The sequence below is a fragment of the Spodoptera frugiperda genome, chromosome 31 (genome assembly GCF_023101765.2).
Source record: "Spodoptera frugiperda isolate SF20-4 chromosome 31, AGI-APGP_CSIRO_Sfru_2.0, whole genome shotgun sequence".
Lineage (NCBI taxonomy): Eukaryota > Metazoa > Arthropoda > Insecta > Lepidoptera > Noctuidae > Spodoptera > Spodoptera frugiperda.
Window position 1 is genome coordinate 13,210,753 of NC_064242.1, and position 21,294 is coordinate 13,232,046.

At 35.7% G+C, this 21,294-nt stretch overlaps 3 protein-coding genes across 4 annotated transcripts; 2 read left to right on the forward strand and 1 right to left on the reverse strand.

Moving 5' to 3' along the window:
* Positions 1–226: 226 nt before the first annotated feature.
* LOC118276128 (ubiquitin domain-containing protein 2) lies at positions 227–12,159 on the reverse strand. Its single transcript, XM_035594314.2, has 4 exons — positions 11,938–12,159; positions 11,590–11,870; positions 10,198–10,395; positions 227–5,641 (listed from the first exon to the last, which is right to left on the reverse strand). Exons 1-4 carry the CDS (start codon positions 12,017–12,019, stop codon positions 5,495–5,497), a joined length of 708 nt encoding a protein of 235 aa, XP_035450207.1. The 5' UTR covers positions 12,020–12,159; the 3' UTR covers positions 227–5,494.
* On the forward strand, positions 10,598–13,833 carry LOC118276127 (alpha-ketoglutarate-dependent dioxygenase alkB homolog 6). Of its 2 annotated transcripts, none has more exons than XM_035594312.2 (2): positions 10,598–10,858; positions 12,846–13,833. In XM_035594312.2, exons 1-2 carry the CDS (start codon positions 10,676–10,678, stop codon positions 13,485–13,487), a joined length of 825 nt encoding a protein of 274 aa, XP_035450205.2. In that variant the 5' UTR covers positions 10,598–10,675; the 3' UTR covers positions 13,488–13,833. The 2 variants fall into 2 exon arrangements, with proteins under 2 accessions (XP_035450205.2, XP_035450206.2); XM_035594313.2 differs by lacking the exon at positions 10,598–10,858 and adding an exon at positions 12,413–12,760.
* LOC118276126 (cytosol aminopeptidase-like) lies at positions 13,761–21,243 on the forward strand. Its single transcript, XM_035594311.2, has 12 exons — positions 13,761–13,999; positions 14,085–14,194; positions 14,397–14,532; positions 14,904–15,031; positions 15,406–15,580; positions 16,657–16,859; positions 18,505–18,610; positions 18,786–18,893; positions 19,354–19,459; positions 20,092–20,241; positions 20,541–20,614; positions 20,896–21,243. Exons 1-12 carry the CDS (start codon positions 13,856–13,858, stop codon positions 21,100–21,102), a joined length of 1,647 nt encoding a protein of 548 aa, XP_035450204.2. The 5' UTR covers positions 13,761–13,855; the 3' UTR covers positions 21,103–21,243.
* Positions 21,244–21,294: the final 51 nt, after the last annotated feature.

Consider the following 21,294-nt stretch of genomic DNA (forward strand, 5'->3'; position numbering starts at 1 on the left):
GTATCAGCTACCGACCAGTACAACTCCCGTCAAAACCGGTCCAGCCATTTCAGAGATTAGCAGGAATAAACAGACAGACAAATAAAAAAAAATGTATGTATCGTATGTCTATTCAAATGCATGTAGTAAAAAGCGGTTATACTATATCAATATTACAAACAGACACTCCAATATTTACAAGGGCAGGCAACTACAGGGTCGTTCGTCATAGAATACAAGACACAAATAATGTTATTCACAAAGTGTTTTTATTTGAAAATTTAAAATGCTAATATTGCTTACACACTGAAAAACTGTTTATGTACAAAACTGTGTGTAGACAAATCGCAGATGTGTTGCGTCGAGCCGACTGCGCCGGCGCTCCTTCATAATATACAAGATGAATATAGCCTTACGATACACGCAGTGAATTTGTTATTTCATATAAATCTATCTATCTACATACAGGCATGATCCAAACTGCGGTCTCGTCAACCCACATCGATATATTGTGCTTCTAACATACTATATGTTACAGCATCACCCCGGGACGGGGCAACTGATGAATATAATAACACTTTAGACAAGTCTAATTAAAAAATTCCCGACATAAATGTTTGAATCGGAACAAGACCCTAAAGAAATGTATTAAATAATCAGAATCTAGGTACAAATACAGCGTAATTAGGTCGATTACAAATTAATAACATTGACAGTAAACTAAGAATACACCAATTTTATAATATTCAGTAACATTGAGCGGAGCAGTGTGACGTCACACCGCACGTCTAAAGGTACATAGTAATAACTACAATATCAAGTTCCTCGCTACTCGCTGAGGACAATATACATATAATATCTTCAAATAAATGTTTCATCTTGCGTACGTAAATAAATTTTATTGCTTAAGGTACAGGGAGCAGCTACAGTCAACAACAAAAATAATAAATATGGCGCTGACTGCACATCGACTTAACAAATAAGTGCTCGTAAATATAGAGAAACGTAAAGATGTGAGTATGACATTTGAATAAAGTTTACAATTTTGGACATTACCCGTATCTGTTAGACATAAGAGAAAACTATTATGGCGAACTTATTCCGTGACGATACCATCATAAACTATGAGCTATGAGCGTTCCAGTAACATACGTCCAGTACGAAATAAGTCCTTCAACGAAAACTAAATGGTAGCACCATACATAATTCCTTAGTCCGAAATCAAACTTGTTTAGACCGTAATACGACTATTGTGTACATCTAGCTATGGCCGACTGTTGTAACCTAAATATAACTGAAAATCTATAAGTGAGGCAACACTAATGTTTAAATATGTTGGTAACACAGGAGAAATTGTTCACAGATAACAAATACTTTTTTTCACTGGCAATTTCAGTCTCTTGCGTGATAAGGCGTGAACTACAGGCGTGACACAGGTTTCAGATAGTTGTGGTTAGGCGGACTTGTGTCGGGATCAACCGTGCAGGTTGGATCCAGTTCGAGCCTTAGATCGCACGTAACAAGTCAACGTATTGTCGACATTAGTACCTTTACACAGAGTAGAGTTTAGCGTGCACAAGTACATCAATGTATTGTTAGATAATTCTATAATGTATCTGGAGATGTAGGTACATATAATATCATATGATAAGCCGACAATGGTGACTCTGCAACATTCACTATTTTAATATCAAAGTTAATATTGTATTTCAATTTCATTTATTTATTTCCGAAGGAGATTTATTCTGGTAATTAATTCTCATTAGATACATTTGCAGAGTCACCATCGTCCAACTAAATAATATCTCGAGCCTCTTCCCAATTTATCTATTAAATAATTATGTATAAATACTAAAACTAACCTAATAAGTTAGTACTAAAATGTTATAATCATCTTATTACAATTTAGAAATATAACGTTCATTTTTAGCACTTGCAATTTAAATGATGAATTAACTTGAAAACATAAAAAAGTAACTTTATGATCCTAGTTCAGTACCCTTAGTACGAGTTTGCTTTACGTTTAACGAAAACGAAACGAGAGCGTGTTCGGCGGTCTGATTGGCCGGCGCGAATGAACCAACCAATCAGAGCGTTGAATGCGCTCTCGTTTCGATTACTTTAAACGTAAAGCACACTCGTACTAAGGGTACAGGATTCAAATAAACTAGAGACTTATTCTAGGTGATTTTCAATACACGGATTCTTCAACAAACCATTTAAATTGCAACTGCCAACACATTAATATATCTATAACCTATATTCATAATTTCGATAAAAAAAATAAACAAAAATTATAACATCGACCTATTCCGATTTACAAATAAATGCTGCTGAGGCTGTATCACTACGAATTTAAAACAATATCCGAATATCGATAACCTACAAGTTTTAATATCGATACTAGTGTGGGGACGAATATGATATCGATATAAATGAAATCGCTTAGTAGTAGTAGAATCGATATGTGTGAGAATATTGTCAGTGTAGCGGCATTAGGCCATTAGGTGAAAACATGTACAGCGCTTATAAAACAGGCTTACTTTGAGAAACTATGCTTATGTAGAAACACAAGGTACTGAGATTATTCATTCACTACATATATTTGTTTGTTTATGTACCACAGTGATACGTACATAATTTAGTATCCTATAATATCAATCCGAGTCCAACTATTACATTTTAAGGCTATTTAATATCAATATTATTATTACAGCATAAAAAACGAATTTATTTTTACTCTAAAATATGTTTTATGTCGTTTACATTGTGATTATTTTGCAACGAGACGGGAAACATCGAACAGAGAATAACTTGTATCTCGAGGAAAGTAATCACAACGCACACATTACAGAAGTGAGACAAAATTAGTTCCCTACACGTTCCATTCTCTCCAATCACAACAAAATATAATTTAAATCGAGACTTACAATAATAATTTCATCCAATAAGAATACGTTTGAATCACTAACAACATTATAATTTTGCTTGATTAACTCGTGTGCAAAATCTAACACTAATATAGTACAGTACGGGTATGCGCTAATAGTACGTACTTGTGTACCGAGGACGATTACATAGCAGCTCTAATAAATACCCAATTGTTTGCGTACTAACTGTAACAAACGGAGGCAGCGTCTGATATGAGAGGCAAAGAGAAGATGGAGACTACATAACATACAGAAGAGAGATGAATAGATATCAGAAAATTATTCTAGTACCTATATCAATTCAACCCTTTTCTGTCTTCTCGTCTCCCTTTTATAGATATAATATTGCCTCCTGCAACCTCGATCAGTTCAAGCACACCACCAACTATTTGAATGCAAAATTAACATCTAGCGTTTCGATTAAAATATTCAAAATAAACAATATAATATTATGTAATATCATAATAATTGAGTAAGTATGTATATAAAGTAAACTCTTACATCACATTAGATGGCAGTCGCTTTATGTAATGGCAGATTTAATACTTGCGTTCAAATGTTATGTATTACGATATATGTTATGCTCACAAGTCTACAGCTAATCAATTTTAATTGGTCAAGTTTATCCTTAACATCGACGACTCATGGGGCCACTAATAATCATTTATATTTCAATAAAATCTTGGGAAATCTTTGCCAGCATTTGGTTCTGCTAAAAAACAAGGACGGTGAAATAAAATTAACAAATAAAAATAAGAAAAAAATCAGGTAAATTAGCTTCTTACTAAATAAAAAATCTTCTACTCGTTTAAATATAAATAAAGAAATTTATAAATAAATGTCGACCGGACATCCCACGACGTTTCACTCTCTATGAATGCCGAGTGATTTATACATAAGAAGTATTATAGTATAATGATCTGATGCTGTATTAGTGCCGCGACCCAACTCTACAAGGTGGGATGCCACTGTTATTTACTCAATAAATAAATGAGATGTTGCGTGGTCGCCAATTTAAAGCATTGTGTGAGCATGAATATTGTACAGCACATTATGTATGCAGTAACTTTTCAGACACAGAATCTTATGTATTAATTGTTTACTGATAAACTTGTGTAATTCCATCGCATAAACAAATGTATTGCAGACAATTTTAAACAAACAAAATATTCACTATTATCTAATTTCCCTTGATACATGCTATAATAAAAAATCTGGTCGTGTCAGCGTATCGTCAACCATCATACAGCCTTAACGTATTGTTCTCACTCCGATATACATATACAATATAATATATAAACCACTACAATTGGGGCTTTTTATATAAATATAAACAATTCTATAAGAATCTTGTACAAATTATAAATTCTTGGAGATCGTCCGTACAACACGTAGCAGTATGTTGAGAGAATAATGTGTAGTGGCTTTGTCGTATACTAGATATCAAACAAATGCGTTTATATACTCCATGTTGTACGTACGGTCAAAGTGACGACATTTTGAACGTATCGCGGCGACACCCAATAGAAGCGTTTCACTAGAAATGACCTACGCGCTGTACTATGACGAGCGCACAATATACATATGTTTTAGAACTTTATATTGGCTCTAGTCTGTACATTAATGCATTCATACCTTTCTGGTTACATGGCATATAGACTGGCTATTTTTTGTAAGGACTGAGATAGTAAGGTAATAGTAAACTGCTTTCTCAGTATATGGAATATACATTATTGTACAGACTGGGGGCTAGTGTCGTACAAATCGGTTACAAGTATAACCTACACGTGTTACGTTACTTTAGAATTAATTTATTACGTGGATTATGTTGCTCTGTACCTTCACTGAAGCGTCTTTGTGCTATTTTGCTCAATTGTTTTCACTGGGCGATTTAATGGCTTGGAGGCTTGCCAAGATAATAGGTTTATGAGCAAAATCTTTTAAAAATTAAAGTGTTTTATTACAGTAAAATTTTAACACCCATTTCACCTTGATGAATGTTGCCATAATGTTAATAATTTTGCGTTTATCAAGTTGTCTTAACGCAGGTGTAGTGTTATATCAACCGCTACTAGAATATAAGATGGGACATAGCGTAGGGCGCCATCGCTTGTGCTGTCTACGATTCATCACACACAAAGCGCATACATGTCTGGCTAAACTACAAACTATAAAAATAAATAGACGAACATCAATAATATAGGAATATACTATAAGTAGCGCAGGTGTCACGCTCACAAACTAAGGTAAAACATAGAGAATCTCTTCTTTTCTATACATTGTCGCCTCGTAAGACCGCGCGATGTGCTTGGTCGTCGCCATCCAAATAATTCGTACTTTATCTATGAAACTGCCGTTTTTCCATAGCTATTATCAAACATTTTTGCTAAGTATTCCAATTTCAAATTACGTAACTACATTTTTAAATTGTTTAATGGTTAGCATTGCGTCGCCATTGGGATATTTAACGGCAATTTCATAAGTAAAGAAACCGTAAAATATAAAAAGAAATATGTTTTAAAAATAAATGCAAAGTACCACAAAGACGCGGGTGTGGGTGAGAGGGCGGGGCGGGGCGCGGGCGACTAGCTCGGCGGCTGCGGGTCGGTGCTGACTATGACCTGCACCACGTACCCCGGCGTGATCTTGGCTTCTTCCACCAGCAGCCGGTCGCCGAGGAGCTTGCCGCCGTAGAACCAGCGCTGCCGCCACGGTTCGATGTTCTCTTGAGCCTGGAGATTGATAAGAAAATACTTCATTGTTGTGTTTGATTACTGGAAACGTTTGCAAGAAAAATGTTAACTATTTCTTTACATTCCTTTGCACGAAATGGATTAGTTACTCAATTCTTTTGCAAACATATAGTCTCCACAATAGGTTATTCCTCTATTAAAAAATGGATTAAACATTTTAGTTTGGTTAAATTAAGAACAAACATTTTGTATAGTCCTCGAATATACCTACCTACATGTCCTGAATAAAATCACTACAAGATTTTTCATACCAGTCCTACTTATAACACGCAATAAAAAAGCTCGACGCTTACATAAAAAGAATAAATGAAAAGCGTAGTTATTGTGAGTTAAGGGCAGACAATTTTGATACATTTTGTATACAAATACAACGCCTACAAACAAGTCTACATAATGAAAGTTGAATGATTGATTGTCGAGCAATTTGTTACCGACATATTTGGTCTTTGATCGACAATCATTACTGTCTGTCGGCGCTATGAGGCTCTATTTATTTTTTGTAACTAGGTACACACCCACTCATTACGCTTTGTATGTTATATTTTATGTCGCAAATACAAATCATTGAAAAGGATATCTTTGAAAATAGGCAATACCATATCGGAGAAATAGCATGATGGAAACTAAATAAATAAATAAATAAATAACTGAGATTGGATCCATCGTTCTTCAGATTCGCGCCTATAGCGCGGTAAGCTGCCTATGTATTTGAAACGCATAGGCGTGAGTTTGTGTAATAACTACTAATTACTGTGTATGTTTCATTAAAGACTAATGAATACCTAAATACGAACGCTAAAAATATTAGTAAAGCTAAAAACGCTAAAAATGTTAGTAGTCGAAAAACGATCCTAAGACCAAGTCATATAGAGAACATGTCTATTGTTCAACAGAGGGACACTTTCCTTAACTACAAGAGCTACCTGCTACTGGTGTTATGAGTCATCAAAGCAGGAAGGAAGTCTCGGCCAGATTTCTCGACAGTATGTCGTGTAACAGTAAATAAAATTTTGTTTTGCCGCTCTGTTATGTAAGCTTTGATTAACGCACAAAGAGAAAGCTTAGCTTAGTCCAAATAATAGTCAGCGCGAGGATAGGCATTACGACAACTGCCGACAGTGCCCGCCTAATTTGTGGAGTTGTAATAAATATTTAGGTGATATTTAATAGGGGAAAGTTATTTACAGTTTAATATGTGCCTTCTACATGGTATATAGCTTAATCTACCCGTATGAAACCTTGCGAATGAGTCGGAAAGCTAGCCAAATAAGTAAAACGACCTTGGCCGTCAGCCAAGTAACATTAACAAAATAAATGGTCAAAAGTACCTATTATACGGCACCACGTGCCTTACTGGCGTACAAAGAGAAAGCACAATGCATTAAAACAATATTCCTAGCCATAGTAGCGATACTGTTAGTAGGTCGACGGCACAGTAATTGTCGCGGCGTCCAAAATTGTGAGACATTAAACAGGTGACTGCGACCTTTGTTAATGCTTGTAAAGGCTTCAACATCAGGGTTGCACTACTGACGTCTTATGTACTTTAAAATATGGAGTTCTAAGTACATATTTAACTATGTTCAAAAAGGCACTTCAAGCAGTTTTAGAGACTCAAATAAGTTGCTTTAGTTCAAGGTCTCAACCTATGATGCGTGTATCAGATCAGGAAATGTAGATATCGGTTCCCGATTAATACAAGGTAATTAACAAAATCAATAGAACGTAGGTACTCCTGTTATTATCTTTCACGTTAGATACATAGAATAGTGTACAAGTAATATAAATAGAAACAAACATGTTATAAATGTGAAAAATTTGAGGATATATGGATGGACTTTCACGCAAAAACTATTGAGCAGATCTAAATTTCTAACTTGTCCTTGGCACAGACATAGATTATAGTCTAGAATCTAGAATATCACATAGCTGGACTATTTTTTAGTCTAGTAGCCTATAAAGCTGCTAGCAAAAGCTAATACTAAGTGCAAAAAAGTACGACGCTTAAGTAGACTATCATTATGAAAGCTTATACAGTATGGTATAGTTGTTCTTTTTCACATGATTCATAGTTTTATATCAACGATTGGCAGCCCTGTTGTTTTAAAGTACACAGCGGCATGCGAAGGCACGCCGACAGCGTATGGTTGCAAAATTTCGCAGGGTTTGCAAACTCTTACGTCATCAATTGACCGTGTTTAAAGCGGCCCGCTATGCAAGCACAATAACATGTATTTTTATTTTAATACTGTATTGCCATAAATGCTGTAATGTTACCGGTTGGAATGGATAACCTTAGACTTTTAGGGAATTTGATTTAGGAGTGGCTGAGGTAGAGTTACGTTTGAAAATTTTCTGACAAAAATATTTTTTTTTATTTTCTGTATTTTTTATATGGTAAGCAGGCTAAGGTGTTATTAAGTGTGAAACTAAATAAACCAAGCATTTTGTACTGGAACAGTAGGGCTGATGCCTGATCCGGAGCTGCGGACTACCTAGCGGGTTTACCGGGGCTCTGTTCAAAAAGCAGTAGTAGAAATGGCTTGGTTTTAGTCAGTAAGAATCTGACACTCCCTCTCGACGCGCTCAAGTTGGAAGAAGTCATTGGATGACTTTTGTCAAGAACATAATATCCTTGAAACTCTAACTGTATAAGGTGTAAAGCTGTAAATGTCACTTGCCACAAGCTTGTGGGTAACTGTTGTTACACCGGTGTTTATTTTGCCAAGCGAATAAAGGTCAAGTTTCCAAAACATTAAAACTGCATTTAAACTTTAAAGTAATAAAAAAATAAGTGCAAAGCAAGTGCATTCCCGTCGCTCGAATTTGTTAAGACTTCAGTATTGGTATTAGTTTTGGTTTTAAAACAAACTAGTACATTTTTGTAGTAGACCAAATATTTTAAGCTATTAGTGTCAGTTATCATTTTGTTCAAATTAAAATAACTATATCTGGCTTTGAATTAATTACTAAAAGTTTATGTATTATTATTTTATCACAAAAATAATTAAATTTAAACTAGCTGAAGCCTGCGAAATCATTCGCGATTTGGATTAAGGACTTGGTCGCTAATAAAAGTAACGTAAGTTTTACCTTAGTCATCTACCTGCCAATAAAAGTCTGGTCAGAAATCGGTCCAGCCAATTCGGAAATTAGTCAGAACAAACGCGACTGACAAAAATTGTAAAAGTATTAATTGGGCGTATCGTATGTATATTCATATGAACGGTTATTTCAATATTACAAACAGACACACGCAATTTTATTTATTAGTCCAGATTTAAGGACACCTATTTGAATAGCAACTGTTTTGACGTAGAATATTATAATATGCTTCTGATGTCCTAAGCAGAAGTAGAGGTGACTGAAACGTTACTTTTTGACCATGCATAGAGTATATGCAAGTTTATGCAACAACTCTTGCAAACAAAATATTCTGCTCTTGATATAATGTAAATTGAATCTTTGCTTGCATATTCTGTATAATTTTCCGCACCTAAAGAATTGTGTTTACATCTCAAACGATGCTAAATAGAGCCGATCGCGTCACACATTTACAACTCAATATGGGACTATTCAATAATATTTATAAATGATTCATAAGGTCAAGTGGAGTTGCAGTTCAAATTGTATTGGTTAAATATTGTTGGCGACCAATTTAGATATTTTATAGTCGTTGATGCGCTGAGCAACTGTCAAATATGGCTAAGTTAATTCAGAAATAATATGTCTGCGGACTTCAGTCGCCTTACTGAGAGAACTATGTATTGTATTGTCAACACAATGAGATTACATTACTATATTCAGCAGATACATATGAAGTTAAGAGCAGAAACTACATGACTATGTGAACTATGTACGCTCCCATCATTGAAATACATGTGTCATAGATATTATATACATATAGTAATAGTTCCTCAACAAGCTATAAAGATAACACTTAATGTTTTCTAAATACTCATTGAAAACATCTAATTAAGAGGTGTTAACTTCATAAGCATTAACAAAGTAATAACCAATCATAATCAAGGATAATTATGACAAGGTTGCATGACATGGAAACATGCTCCGCAATGTTTTGTAAGAATGTAACAATCTTTATAGAACTGTGTGTCAATAAATGGGGAGTTCTCACAAATTCATTATACTCAGGATGTGATTAATGTATTGTGAAAACAATGAATAATGAAATAGTGACAGTAATTTATTTCATACAAGATCTAAAATTAAATGAATTGGCAAATATGTATGTAAACATTTTTCTCCTCTATCCATACTAAGGTTGCCTGGAAGAATTCGCTTTTATCGATATGGCCATCCATTGTGCATTAAGTGTAATTTTAATGTATATTTATGTATAGATTAAAGTGTACAATAAAATATTTTAATTTCGTATTGTAATGTCTAAATGATTGTATGTATGTATGACACTATGTGTAAAGGAAGATTGATAATACAATAGGAAAGCTTCCATCACACTCATGTATCTAGCCACGCAAGTATCATATGTTAATCATAAAATGACTTCTACTTACATGTAATTTATTTTTGCACTGTGATATAGTGTGTCGGGAGTAGACAGCCAGGTCCACATCCTTGCAAGTGTTGGAGAGCCGCAGACGGAGAGACACCTCCGTGCCACCCTCCACTGGCTCTGACCATTCCGCTGGCGAGTCTCTGCCACTCGCCTCCTTCACCATATTAATGGGTGGCGACAAACAGTATATTGGAACCTAGAGATAAAGCAAAACATGTTTTATTCACTTGTAGATAAAGTTTAAATTGCAATGTTGACTTGGAAAAGTTGTTAAAAGGTTGAATTTCCATTTTAACATCATAGTCTGCCACTATGATGTGACATGGAACACTGAATTGCAACAGTAGACATTTGTAACAAATTCTATATATGTTTTTACACATAATAGCAATAGATATGAGAGTGAGCACAATAGTCAGACCAGATAATTTCCCCGAGCTATACATTGCAAGTTATTGTAGTAGATATGAAAGCTGATGACCAGAACTAGATGTTTATGTACTGATATAACATATAACCAGGTCAACAGGTCACCTCTCATATTATTTCTTCACTACACAACATTTAAACCAGTTATTTTCTTGTGCAAACATTATGAATATTTAAATAGAATAATACATTATTATTATGTGGCTACAAGGTTGTTTTTAGGATGGCAGGTAAATTGTAAATCACTGTTATTGGAATAATATGGATTGTTAATCAGTTGCAATTATATTGAGAGAAATAATTGAACAGTAGATATTAAATAAACAATAAACTTTTAAGTAGCGGTAAAGAGCATTATTTTCTTCCACTAAGGAGTTTATTATGTTTCCATAAATATTAAAAATACAGCCATTGATTGTGTAGTGTTTTCTTTTTCACAGCTCCATTTACTTATTTGTGGAATAAGTGTAATAGTGTCTTAGTAAGTCCAACAGGTTGTTGTAACTGCTGCATGTTATAACAAAGTTACACCATTGCTTACATTGTTACTATACACAAATGTAAAAAGAATTTAACTAGTTATGTTTGAAATGTAATCATTACTTGCTTCCCAGCAAGTATTCTCTTTGATTTACAACTGTGTGCGGAAGTAATAACAAATATGAGTTACCAAAAGCATCCGGGCTCTAATGCTTACTAAATTGTTCAGTTATTCCCCTATAATCATATTTAAAAATTGATAACACCTATGAGGAAAATCTAAGGAATATTTGATGCTAATAAATAGGTGCCATTAACATTTCCAGGTGAATCAGTAATTACGAAAACCTTTCAGTATGTAGTTTGGTGAGGAATCTTTACAATGAAATGATTGGTAGTAATACCACCATGGAGTATGGACCTTGAACAGCAAAACAATCCATGGAGGGATAGTAACTATAAGGTTTTAACAAAGGTGTACCTGGTATCTTGTGCCCCATTCATCATAGCACTCAGTGAGGTAGCCATTGGGCACTGAAACACTGGCGCCGTCAAGTATTGCTTGAGCGAGCTGGAAGTCCATCGCCTCTGCAGCGACGGCGGCCGCCCGCAGCGCGTCCCAAATCTCCTTGCGTCCTTCGAACGCCGGCGCTGTGTCCCAAAACTCATCTCTTTTGCTACGTAACTGTCCTTCTGTCAATGGCACGTCCGATTTCCATCTTATGGTCTCGTGGCACAACGACTGATTCTTCCTCAGCCCGCCTACAACAAAGAGTTATAAGAACACGCACTCGACGTCTCCACGGAGACAGATGATCGCTTACCCCACCTGAATTAGGCCGAGACACGGTAGCTGAAGACTCCTCTATAGGCCCGCTACCACTTCTAGTTATTCCTATGCACCCTCCCATAATGATCACATTCTACAATTGCTCATTTAACAAATATTTACAAAAAAATTATTAACAAATAACATTTTTATCTTCTGTACGCTTCTGTCAAAAAAGATTAGCTGTATATGTTTTATTATTGCTTCGAAAGGTCGCGTGTGATTTATACACGTTCGTAACAAAGTTACTAAATTCATTTAAAGTATATTTCAGTAATTTTTATATACGACTACATGATATTCTACAAACAATATAAAATACAAATAGAGATCTTAAATATATCCTTTTCCCGTGATTTTATGATTGTAGCTTCTAAAATAACTGTAAACAAAACGTACGTAACATTATGAATGTCAGCCTGCTATTTTTATAACTGGTAATTTTTACGAAAACACGTTTAATTGTTAAGGATACATAGCTCATTTTATTACTAATTTTTATTTTGTTAGGAATATTTGATTAAATCTATAAAAAATATCTATATCCCTCATAATGCATTATATAGCTAAGTTGAAATAATAAAACTTAACTATGTGAAAGAAGAAACAACACGTACAGTGAGGTGTTGAATTCTGTCCATGAAATGTCAATTCTGTATTTCTGTCAATGAAAGAATTTGTTTACATTTTGTCAAAGTGAATTTTGTAAGCTTGAAAGCAGTGTAACTCAAACAAAAATTGCTATTTAAAGAAACCAAGAACTTTATGTTACTTTACAATGAATTCGCTTCCTTTTAATTTAGAAGACTACAGAGTTATTACGGTTAGTACACAATAATATTCCCATTTAGCGACACCAATTTTTAAGTTTGAATTATTAAGTTATTTACAATATAATTTGTCGACAGGCTCCAGAGACCGCGTACTACATATCCGAATTTATATCAGACGTTGAAGAAAAGGCAATTTTATCAAGTATTTACGCAGCACCGAAGCCGAAATGGACACAACTTTCAAACAGACGATTGCAGAACTGGGGAGGAATACCTCACACTAACGGCATGATAGCGGAGACAATACCGCCCTGGCTGGACAAATACCTAGACAAAATTCATAAACTAAATGTCATGGATGGTAAAAGGCCTAACCATGTGTTAGTAAATGAGTATCTGCCAGGACAAGGCATCATGCCACATGTGGACGGATCTTTATTTTATCCTACTATCACAACAATATCGGCAGGTTCCCACATTGTATTAAATTTCCTTGAACCTACTGAAGACAATACTATAAACACAAGTCCAGTGTTCTCATTTTTGCTAGAACCACGAAGTTTGTTAATTCTGCAGGACAAACTGTACACTCACTACTTGCATTGTATAGAGGAATTGAAGGAGGACTTGTTGGACGGGTCAATAGTCAACATAAACATGTGTTCAGACAAATATGTTAGAAATGCAACAGTAACTAGAGACACAAGAATATCACTGACTATAAGACATGTGCCAAAAACAAGTTCCTTTAAAATTCATCTTGGTAATAGAAGATAGATGCTTAATATTTAGACTGAGTTGAAAATTAATGTGACATTTCTAGCAACTAATGCTACAAAACAGACTGAAATTATTTGACTGTGAATTATTTTCTGCTTCAATAGTTTGTTATAAACAAATTTTGTTTTCAAAAATCCTATGGTAGGACTGGCAGGCAAAAATATTGTTTTTTTATTTGTTACTAATTCATTTTGCAAAGCAATTACATCCTTATGCTACACATATATGTAGCTATCCTTTACACATGGAGTAATAAAATTCCAAATTCAAACATTATTTTTATACACAAATCTAGTTGGTTTATATTTTTGTATAAATAAATTAAAGTATGTTTTTACAAAAAGATTTTTGATTTTTTTTACAAAATGAAAATTACTAAATTAATTTCGAGTGCTAAGTTATTAGAGAGAAGTACAAATTATTTTAAGGTTGTTAGACATTACTGTTGTCCACCTGGCCAAGAGGAAAATGTAGATTCTGGTAAAGAGCAAAATGTAGATTCTGGCAGGGTAAGTCATTACCTGATATACAAGTAACAAAAGCACTGTATCTTATGAAAATACTGTTCTATCTAATATTGAATATGATTCACAGAAAGGTTTAGTGGTGGGTGTATATAAATGTAGGGACAAGTTGGAACTAACGCCGATTGCTCAAGAAATCAACCAAAAGAGTGGCGACAAGCTAGCACAGCATTTGAACAAGTGAGTATTGAGACAAACTTAACATCAGGCATTTTTATTTTGAAAGTATAGACAAAGGTAGACATTAAATGTACCATTAATAACACCCACATATTATATAATTGCCATATACTGGACGCTATTTCATACCCAGTGCTAATTTGCAAGAAACGAACATAACTAATACTTTGTAAGTTTCAATAGTTTATTGCTAATGTTTCAGATTATGTGGAGAGCTAACACTGGGCAAAGCATTCACAGTAACAGATGTGTTGCCAGAATACTCCGCAGTAGCAATCACCTGCTTTGGCCCTAAGGACGCCGGCTACAATGTTCTTGAATCAATTGATGAAGCCAGGGTAAGTGAAGACTGCTTTTACTTATATTTGAACTAATGAAAGAACACGTAATTTGTTCGGTTCCTTAAACATTTATAGATAATCAAAGTACAACAACACACTTGCTAACAAGTAATAAGTCCCATGTCATAATACTATGCAAGTGGAAATTGAGTTAAGTTTAAACTTACTTACGTACTCTATATCGGCTTAGCAACCCACACATGTGTTGGCAACTGATACGACATTTTTCTATTATTTTTCTCGCTGTTCTAGCAGTGACTAGAAGACTTCGAACTATTACACGTTTTGTTTTAAACTTAATAATACTTTGTTCAATTCACTTAATAAAACTAGTCATTGTTGTGTAATATCAAGTATGGTATTTATAGGAGAACATTCGTTGGGGCGTGGGTGCGGGCGTGAAGTTGTTGAAGTCGCGCGGCTGCTGCTACATCGAGGTGGACCCCGCGCACGCACCCGACGCCGCTGCTGAGGCTGCTGAGCTAGCAGCGTGGAGGTACATCTAGACTATACAATACTTATTCTCTTCGTCTTCATAGTCTTTATTGCTAAAAGTTAAATGGTTACGAGCGAGAAAAGTTGACGAGCTTCTTCCATACCACATCATCAATCCTTTATTTTGGGCATTTTATCTTATACCTACAAACAGCCACCAGCAGACCAAGGTACGTATTTATTTCTACCTGTCTTTTTTAAATAGTTATATTTTTGTGATCAAGTCGGATATCTCAGGTACTTACTACACACGTTTACGTACCAACACTAATGCGTGTTGGTACATTTACGTAAACGTGTGTAGTAAGTATGTTACGCATGCCATTAATGAGTAGCAAAGCATTAACAAAACTTCTAAACCATCCTGACCTTAAGGTTCCAGATGTTCAAGAGCAAAGAGTCCCGTAAGAATCATTGCCTGGTGAATATGTATGGCACGGAGGGCAAGGAGCTGTGGACGCTGGGCTCTATATACGGGGAGGCACAGAACTGGGCGCGGTGCCTCTCCGACATGCCCGCTAATAAGATGACGCCTGTCGACTTAGCACAGGTACTATTTACCCGACTGCGGCAGAAGGAGGGTTATGTTTTTCGAGAGTATGTATGTATGTATGTATGTATGTATGTATGTATGTATAATTGTTTGGCACGCTCTACAGCCTAAACGGCTTGACGGATTTTGGCTTGAGAGGTGTCGTTGGATTCGTATTTACTGTGAGAGTGACACTGGATATATCAAAATAGTAAAAAAAACAAAATGGCGGATTTTTGGCGCCAAATTTGAATTTTGCTCACTCTCTAGCCGGAACGATTCGATGTATGTCAGCTTGATAGGGGTCGTTAGATTCGTATTTACTGTGAGATTGACACTGGATATATCAAAATAATAAAAAAACAAAATGACGGATTATTGGCGCCAAATTCAAATATTGTTCACTCTCTAGCCTAAACGACTCGATGGATTTCAGCTTGATATGGGTCGTTTGATTCGTATTTACTGTGAGAACGACACTAGATACCTATAATTATCAAAACATAAAAATAATAAAACTAAAAGAAAGTAAAATAAAATAATGTAATTTAAAAAACTAAAAAACCCGACTGCGTTTCTTCATTATATGAAAATGAAAAAACCCTAAAACAAGAAAGTCATCGTAAAATTAAAGCAGTCGGGACCCATTCTAGAAAGCAAGCCGTATGTGCCCTCACTAAGTCTTCATATTTAGAATGGGTCCCGACTGCTTTAATTTTACGATGACTTTCTTGTTTTAGGGTTTTTTCATTTTCATATTATGAAGAAACGCAGTCGGGTTTTTAGTTTTTTAAATTACATTATATTTTTCTTATGATTATTCTAGACTTCGTATGTGTCTTATTCGTACCTACCTACTCATTATTGTGTATCGACTTGTTCTATTACTACTAAAAGTGATTTAAATCTGTCTTTCTATAGCTTAACAGAGAGTTAGGCTTATTATTTTTATTACTTTAATAACTGCCCATCAGGTGTTTGTATAGTAGTGTGTACCGTCCATGTAATGATGATTGTTTATCAAGGAGCTACAAGTTCCCAGACTAGACTGGAGACATCTTCTAGATGACAATAAAAATGATCACTGTTTCCAGGCGGCCCTAGACGTGCTCTGCCCGCTGGGAGTGACGGTGGAGGCGCACGACCGCGAGTGGATCCAGGCGCAGCGCATGCGCGCCTTCCTGGCCGTGGCGCGCGGCTCGTGCGACACGCCCATGTTCCTCGAGTGCATCTACCGCTCCAGCGCCGCGCCCGCCGCGCCGGTACTACTCGCTGCTAAAGGAGTCACTTTTGACAGGTACTAGCTACTACATTACCCCAGTTGGGTGTTTGTGGAAACTTTGTCCTAGTGTCTGTACTTTATCGTATCTCATTGTAAAATAGTGCGTAATATGCTTGTATAAAACATATTATAAGATATTTGGGTCATTGTTAAATATTCTAAATAATATTCACTTGATAATTACTAATAGCAAGTTATTTATGGACTTTCATAAGCTAGACAGGATTAACCTTTTGACCGCCAGAGCATAAACGCTTCGCCGTGCCCTCCACGCCGAGACACAAATTCAACGAAATAACCTTGAAAATATTAGGGATTCCAAAATGTTATCGATAAACCAAAGTGAGTAATAATTTTCGTCTGAATTTTATTTTGAATAAACTGCTTATAACATAAAAAGAATATTTATTTAACCTAATCTCCCACTGTAATAAACTTAAGACCACATTAATAGCAACTATCAATGAAATATCAACCTTTTGAGACACAAAAATACATATAAAATTGCAGCAAGTTACAGCACTATTATCTATCAGTTACGCGCCATTGGCATGTATACATGCCAATGGCGCGGGCAACTATCCATTTTTTTAATCTCTCGTTTATGATTAGGGATGTAGTTAGCTGAATAATGTAACTTATCGAGTTCATTTATGTATTAGGTAATCCAATTTGAAAACTGCTAAATAGGTATCTATAATATCTATATAGGTATATAAAAAATCTGTAGATTTTAGTGATATTATTTATACACTTTCATATTCTTAAAATAGTTGCCTTGTATTTGTAAAATGTCACATGAAACTTAAAAATATAAAAAATCAACAATCGTATTTATTTATTATGCTCATTAACATCCTTGTAATTGAAAAAGGTTACGTGAAACTTAAAATTATATAAAAATCAACAATTGTACCTATAAAACATTATGCTCACTAACAGTCTTGGAATTGTAAAATTTAAAACTAAATTGTATATTATCTATAATTATTATCAATAACAAAAATTTCTGATGTTGATAGTAACCTACAAAAATATTTTATAATTATCTAGAATGCGCAATAGTTCTTCTGTACTATAAACCTCTTCACTCGCCATTTTTGCAATTATAATGTAGGTACTAGATAAAATATTTTTTGCAACTTCCCCGCATTTAAAAACACGGCACGCGCTTACGACGTCACGAGTTTACCTTTTTTCTCAGAGACTAAGGTTATATATATACTTTTTAATAGTTATTACAAAAAATAAGCGAGTCATTTAGCTGAAGTTTTAATATTACTTGAATTACACTACATCACTAGTAGGCATGTATACATGCCATTGGCGCGAGAGAACATGCTTTTTTAGCCGATATTTAAGTTGTTTTTATCAATCAAATATTAGAATAACTATATTGCAATTTTGTTCACTGTGTACAATTATGTAATAACTGGGTATTCAGTTCTTAAGATACATCAATAAAACACGTGAAAGTAATGATTTAATGTGTTTATTTTGTTTTTCTCTGTGATCTGTTTCTTGGCATCTATAGATGTCGGTGGCGCACAGGGCACGCTTGCGCATGACATCTATACATGCCATTGGCGTTCAAAAGGTTAAAAACCTCAGTAGCGCCATCTATCTATCGCAAAAACTAACTATATGACATTGCTTACAGCGGTGGCCTATGCCTGAAGGACTGCAAGATGATGATGGACAACCGCGGCAGTATGGCCGGCGCCGCCGTCGTACTCGCAGCTCTAAAGATCATCGCGACACTCAAGGTTACCATACCAATACTTCATAATGTACCGTAGTTATTGGCAGTCTAAAATATCCCTTCAACTAACAGTCAGGTAAAAAGATTCTCTCATTATTAATTAATAGAAAAAATCTAATAAAGGAAACACAAATAAAACAAGTTTACCAAAAAGTTTAATTGTGTTATTTGTATTTCAGTTGCCGATAAACGTATCAGCAGTGATACCCATTTGTGAGAACATGGTGAGCGGCCAGTGCATGAAGGTGGGAGACGTCGTCAAGGCGCTCAACGGACTCTCTATCGAGGTACGACAATCCAAGTACAAGTTCCGATGGGACTGGCATATACCTTGTATAAAAGTCCCTAATTAAAATAAAGAGAAAAAAGAAGTACAAGTGCAGATACTTGCACACCATTCGTGAATAGTTACATCGTAAAATAACTGTTGTTTATTATGATTTATGCCTACAAGCAATTTTAGCGTGTGAGAAGTAAGAATCGGACTCAAAAGATTATTATTATTGTGCAGTTAATTTTTGAACTATACAGTCTCGCGCTATATTTTTATTAGTTTTATACAAACAGCGCCATCTAGTGACTGGAGGAGCGAACTGGCTTGGTCCTATTTCGTGTATTGCAGAGTTAATTTTTAAGCGTTTTCCGGACCGAAAATAGGGTTAATAGATATAAAAGAGCGGTGATAGATACTAGAACAATGTGCCACCATTTATTCCCCCCGTTTTACCTCTATTATTGTACTTTCAGATAGAGAACACGGATATGGAGGGCCGGCTGATGATGGCGGACGCGCTGGTGTACGGCCAGACGCTGTTCAAACCTGCAATGGTCATTGATGTTGCTACTTTCACTCGTATGTATTGAATTATAATTATGCTACCACGACATTATAATTTAAGGGCCATTTCTGTTCTAACAGAGGCGAATAGGAATAAGTACCTACAACACTGAACTCCGAACTCATTTGCGATTACTTCAACCCTCGATAGTTGTTTTATGAACCATACCTCTGGCTAGTGTTACAGACTATCATAAACGTTAACCGATCCTTAGGCGACCTGACCTAAGTGCTTACCTACCCTTGAAACCAATTTCAATGTCATTGCAATTTCAAATCACAATTATTCAATGTTAAATGTCAAAACTATATAATGCCAATCGTAGGTATTAAAAATTGCATCCAGGATATGGAATGTAAAGCCAAACTCTTTCATTCAATATTCACGCAATACGGATGCAATGAGCGTTATTTAGTGTTGCAAGTTGCAACACTAACTTGCAACTCAAGGGTACGAAATTTCACAATATCAATTTCGATCGATCGGAATTGGATTCATGAGTAAGTTCCCTATGTGCTAGGTATACTAAAATAGCTTACTTTTCCTATTATTATCATCATCAGCCGGAAGATGTCCACTTTTGAACAAAGGCTTAGGCCCTTACTCCACTTTTCCTATATCTTTTAAACAATACTTTATTTTGCAGATGGTGTCTTGATGGCGACGGGTGGCGGTGCGTTCGGTTGCTTCAGTAACTCGGAGAAAGCGTGGCGCGCCGTGCACGCCGCCGGCGTAGTCACCGGGGACCGACCCTGGCGGTTCCCACTGTGGAACTACTTCCACAAACAGATCACCAGTAAGTCATCTACCTACCTTTGTCTAACAGTAGTCACCTAGCCTAGTCAGATGTGTGTACATTGATGAGGCTTCCACGAACTGTCTATCAACTATTTACGCACTATACGACGATGATCATTCAGATTTTTAAGTTTGTCACGATACCATATTGGTCCAAAACAACAATAAAGCTGTTCTCTCATGTATAGTAATTATTAAGAGCCATAGTCTTAACTCTCTAACCAGTTTATCTTTTAGATCCATAAATCTTTTAGTAAGCTAATAAGTATACCTATTGTAATACTCATTCTGTAATAGATGACCCTGCGGTGGATCTGAGGAATAAAGGATCTGGACACGGCACCCCATGTCTTGGAGCTGCGTTTCTAAAGGTAAGAAACACTTGGAAGATGTTTATAGGATAGAGTAAGTCTTCTCTCTTGAAGTGTGCTTAGTAATCCCTGTATGTATTGTACAGCCAAAGCTTATTTATTACAAGCTTGTTAGATGGCGTTGATGTCGTTTTAGGAAGTTAATGTGTTTAATTTGTTAGTAGCTCTCGATACATTATTTGGGACATTTTGATTTGTTAGCTGTTTTTGATACGTCGGATATGGGATTATGATTAATATTATTATATTTATACGGGACATAAGTATCTGTACGGTTGCAGAACTTCGTATGCTGCGACTGGGTGCACATGGACATCACGGGCGTGGGCAAGGTGACGGAGTGGGGCGCCGTGCCGTACCTGCAGCCGCGCCGCATGTCGGGCCGCCCCGCGCGCACGCTGGCCATGCTGCTGCACCAGCTCGCCGCCTGCAGCGCCAACCACGCCACGCAGGACCAACAACCTACACCATGCGCCGCGAACGCCTGATTTATCATTTACTTTCGGCTGTTTAGGATTTATATCGATCAGTAAATTGAAGCCCCAAAAAAACACTTTTATAAATGAGTCTACTAGTGATGTCTTGTACAGTAAACTTTGTGAGAAACGTTCAATAAACTTATCTTGAAGTGCATTAAATTTTTCTCGTTAAAACTTAATTTAAAGGACTTTCACTTCAAA

Coding starts and splice junctions, on each gene's coding strand:
- LOC118276127 (XM_035594312.2), top strand. CDS start 10,676: ATGACCAGAACTAGATGTTTATGTACTGATATAACATATAACCAGGTC. Junction 10,859..12,845: donor GGTTGTTTTTAGGATGGCAG/GTAAATTGTAAA, acceptor ATTTGTCGACAG/GCTCCAGAGACCGCGTACTA.
- LOC118276128 (XM_035594314.2), bottom strand. CDS start 12,019: ATGGGAGGGTGCATAGGAATAACTAGAAGTGGTAGCGGGCCTATAGAG. Junction 10,396..11,589: donor AATGGGGCACAAGATACCAG/GTACACCTTTGT, acceptor CTTTATCTCTAG/GTTCCAATATACTGTTTGTC. Junction 5,642..10,197: donor AGTGCAAAAATAAATTACAT/GTAAGTAGAAGT, acceptor ATCAATCTCCAG/GCTCAAGAGAACATCGAACC.
- LOC118276126 (XM_035594311.2), top strand. CDS start 13,856: ATGAAAATTACTAAATTAATTTCGAGTGCTAAGTTATTAGAGAGAAGT. Junction 14,195..14,396: donor CTAGCACAGCATTTGAACAA/GTGAGTATTGAG, acceptor CTAATGTTTCAG/ATTATGTGGAGAGCTAACAC. Junction 18,611..18,785: donor AGATCATCGCGACACTCAAG/GTTACCATACCA, acceptor TTTGTATTTCAG/TTGCCGATAAACGTATCAGC.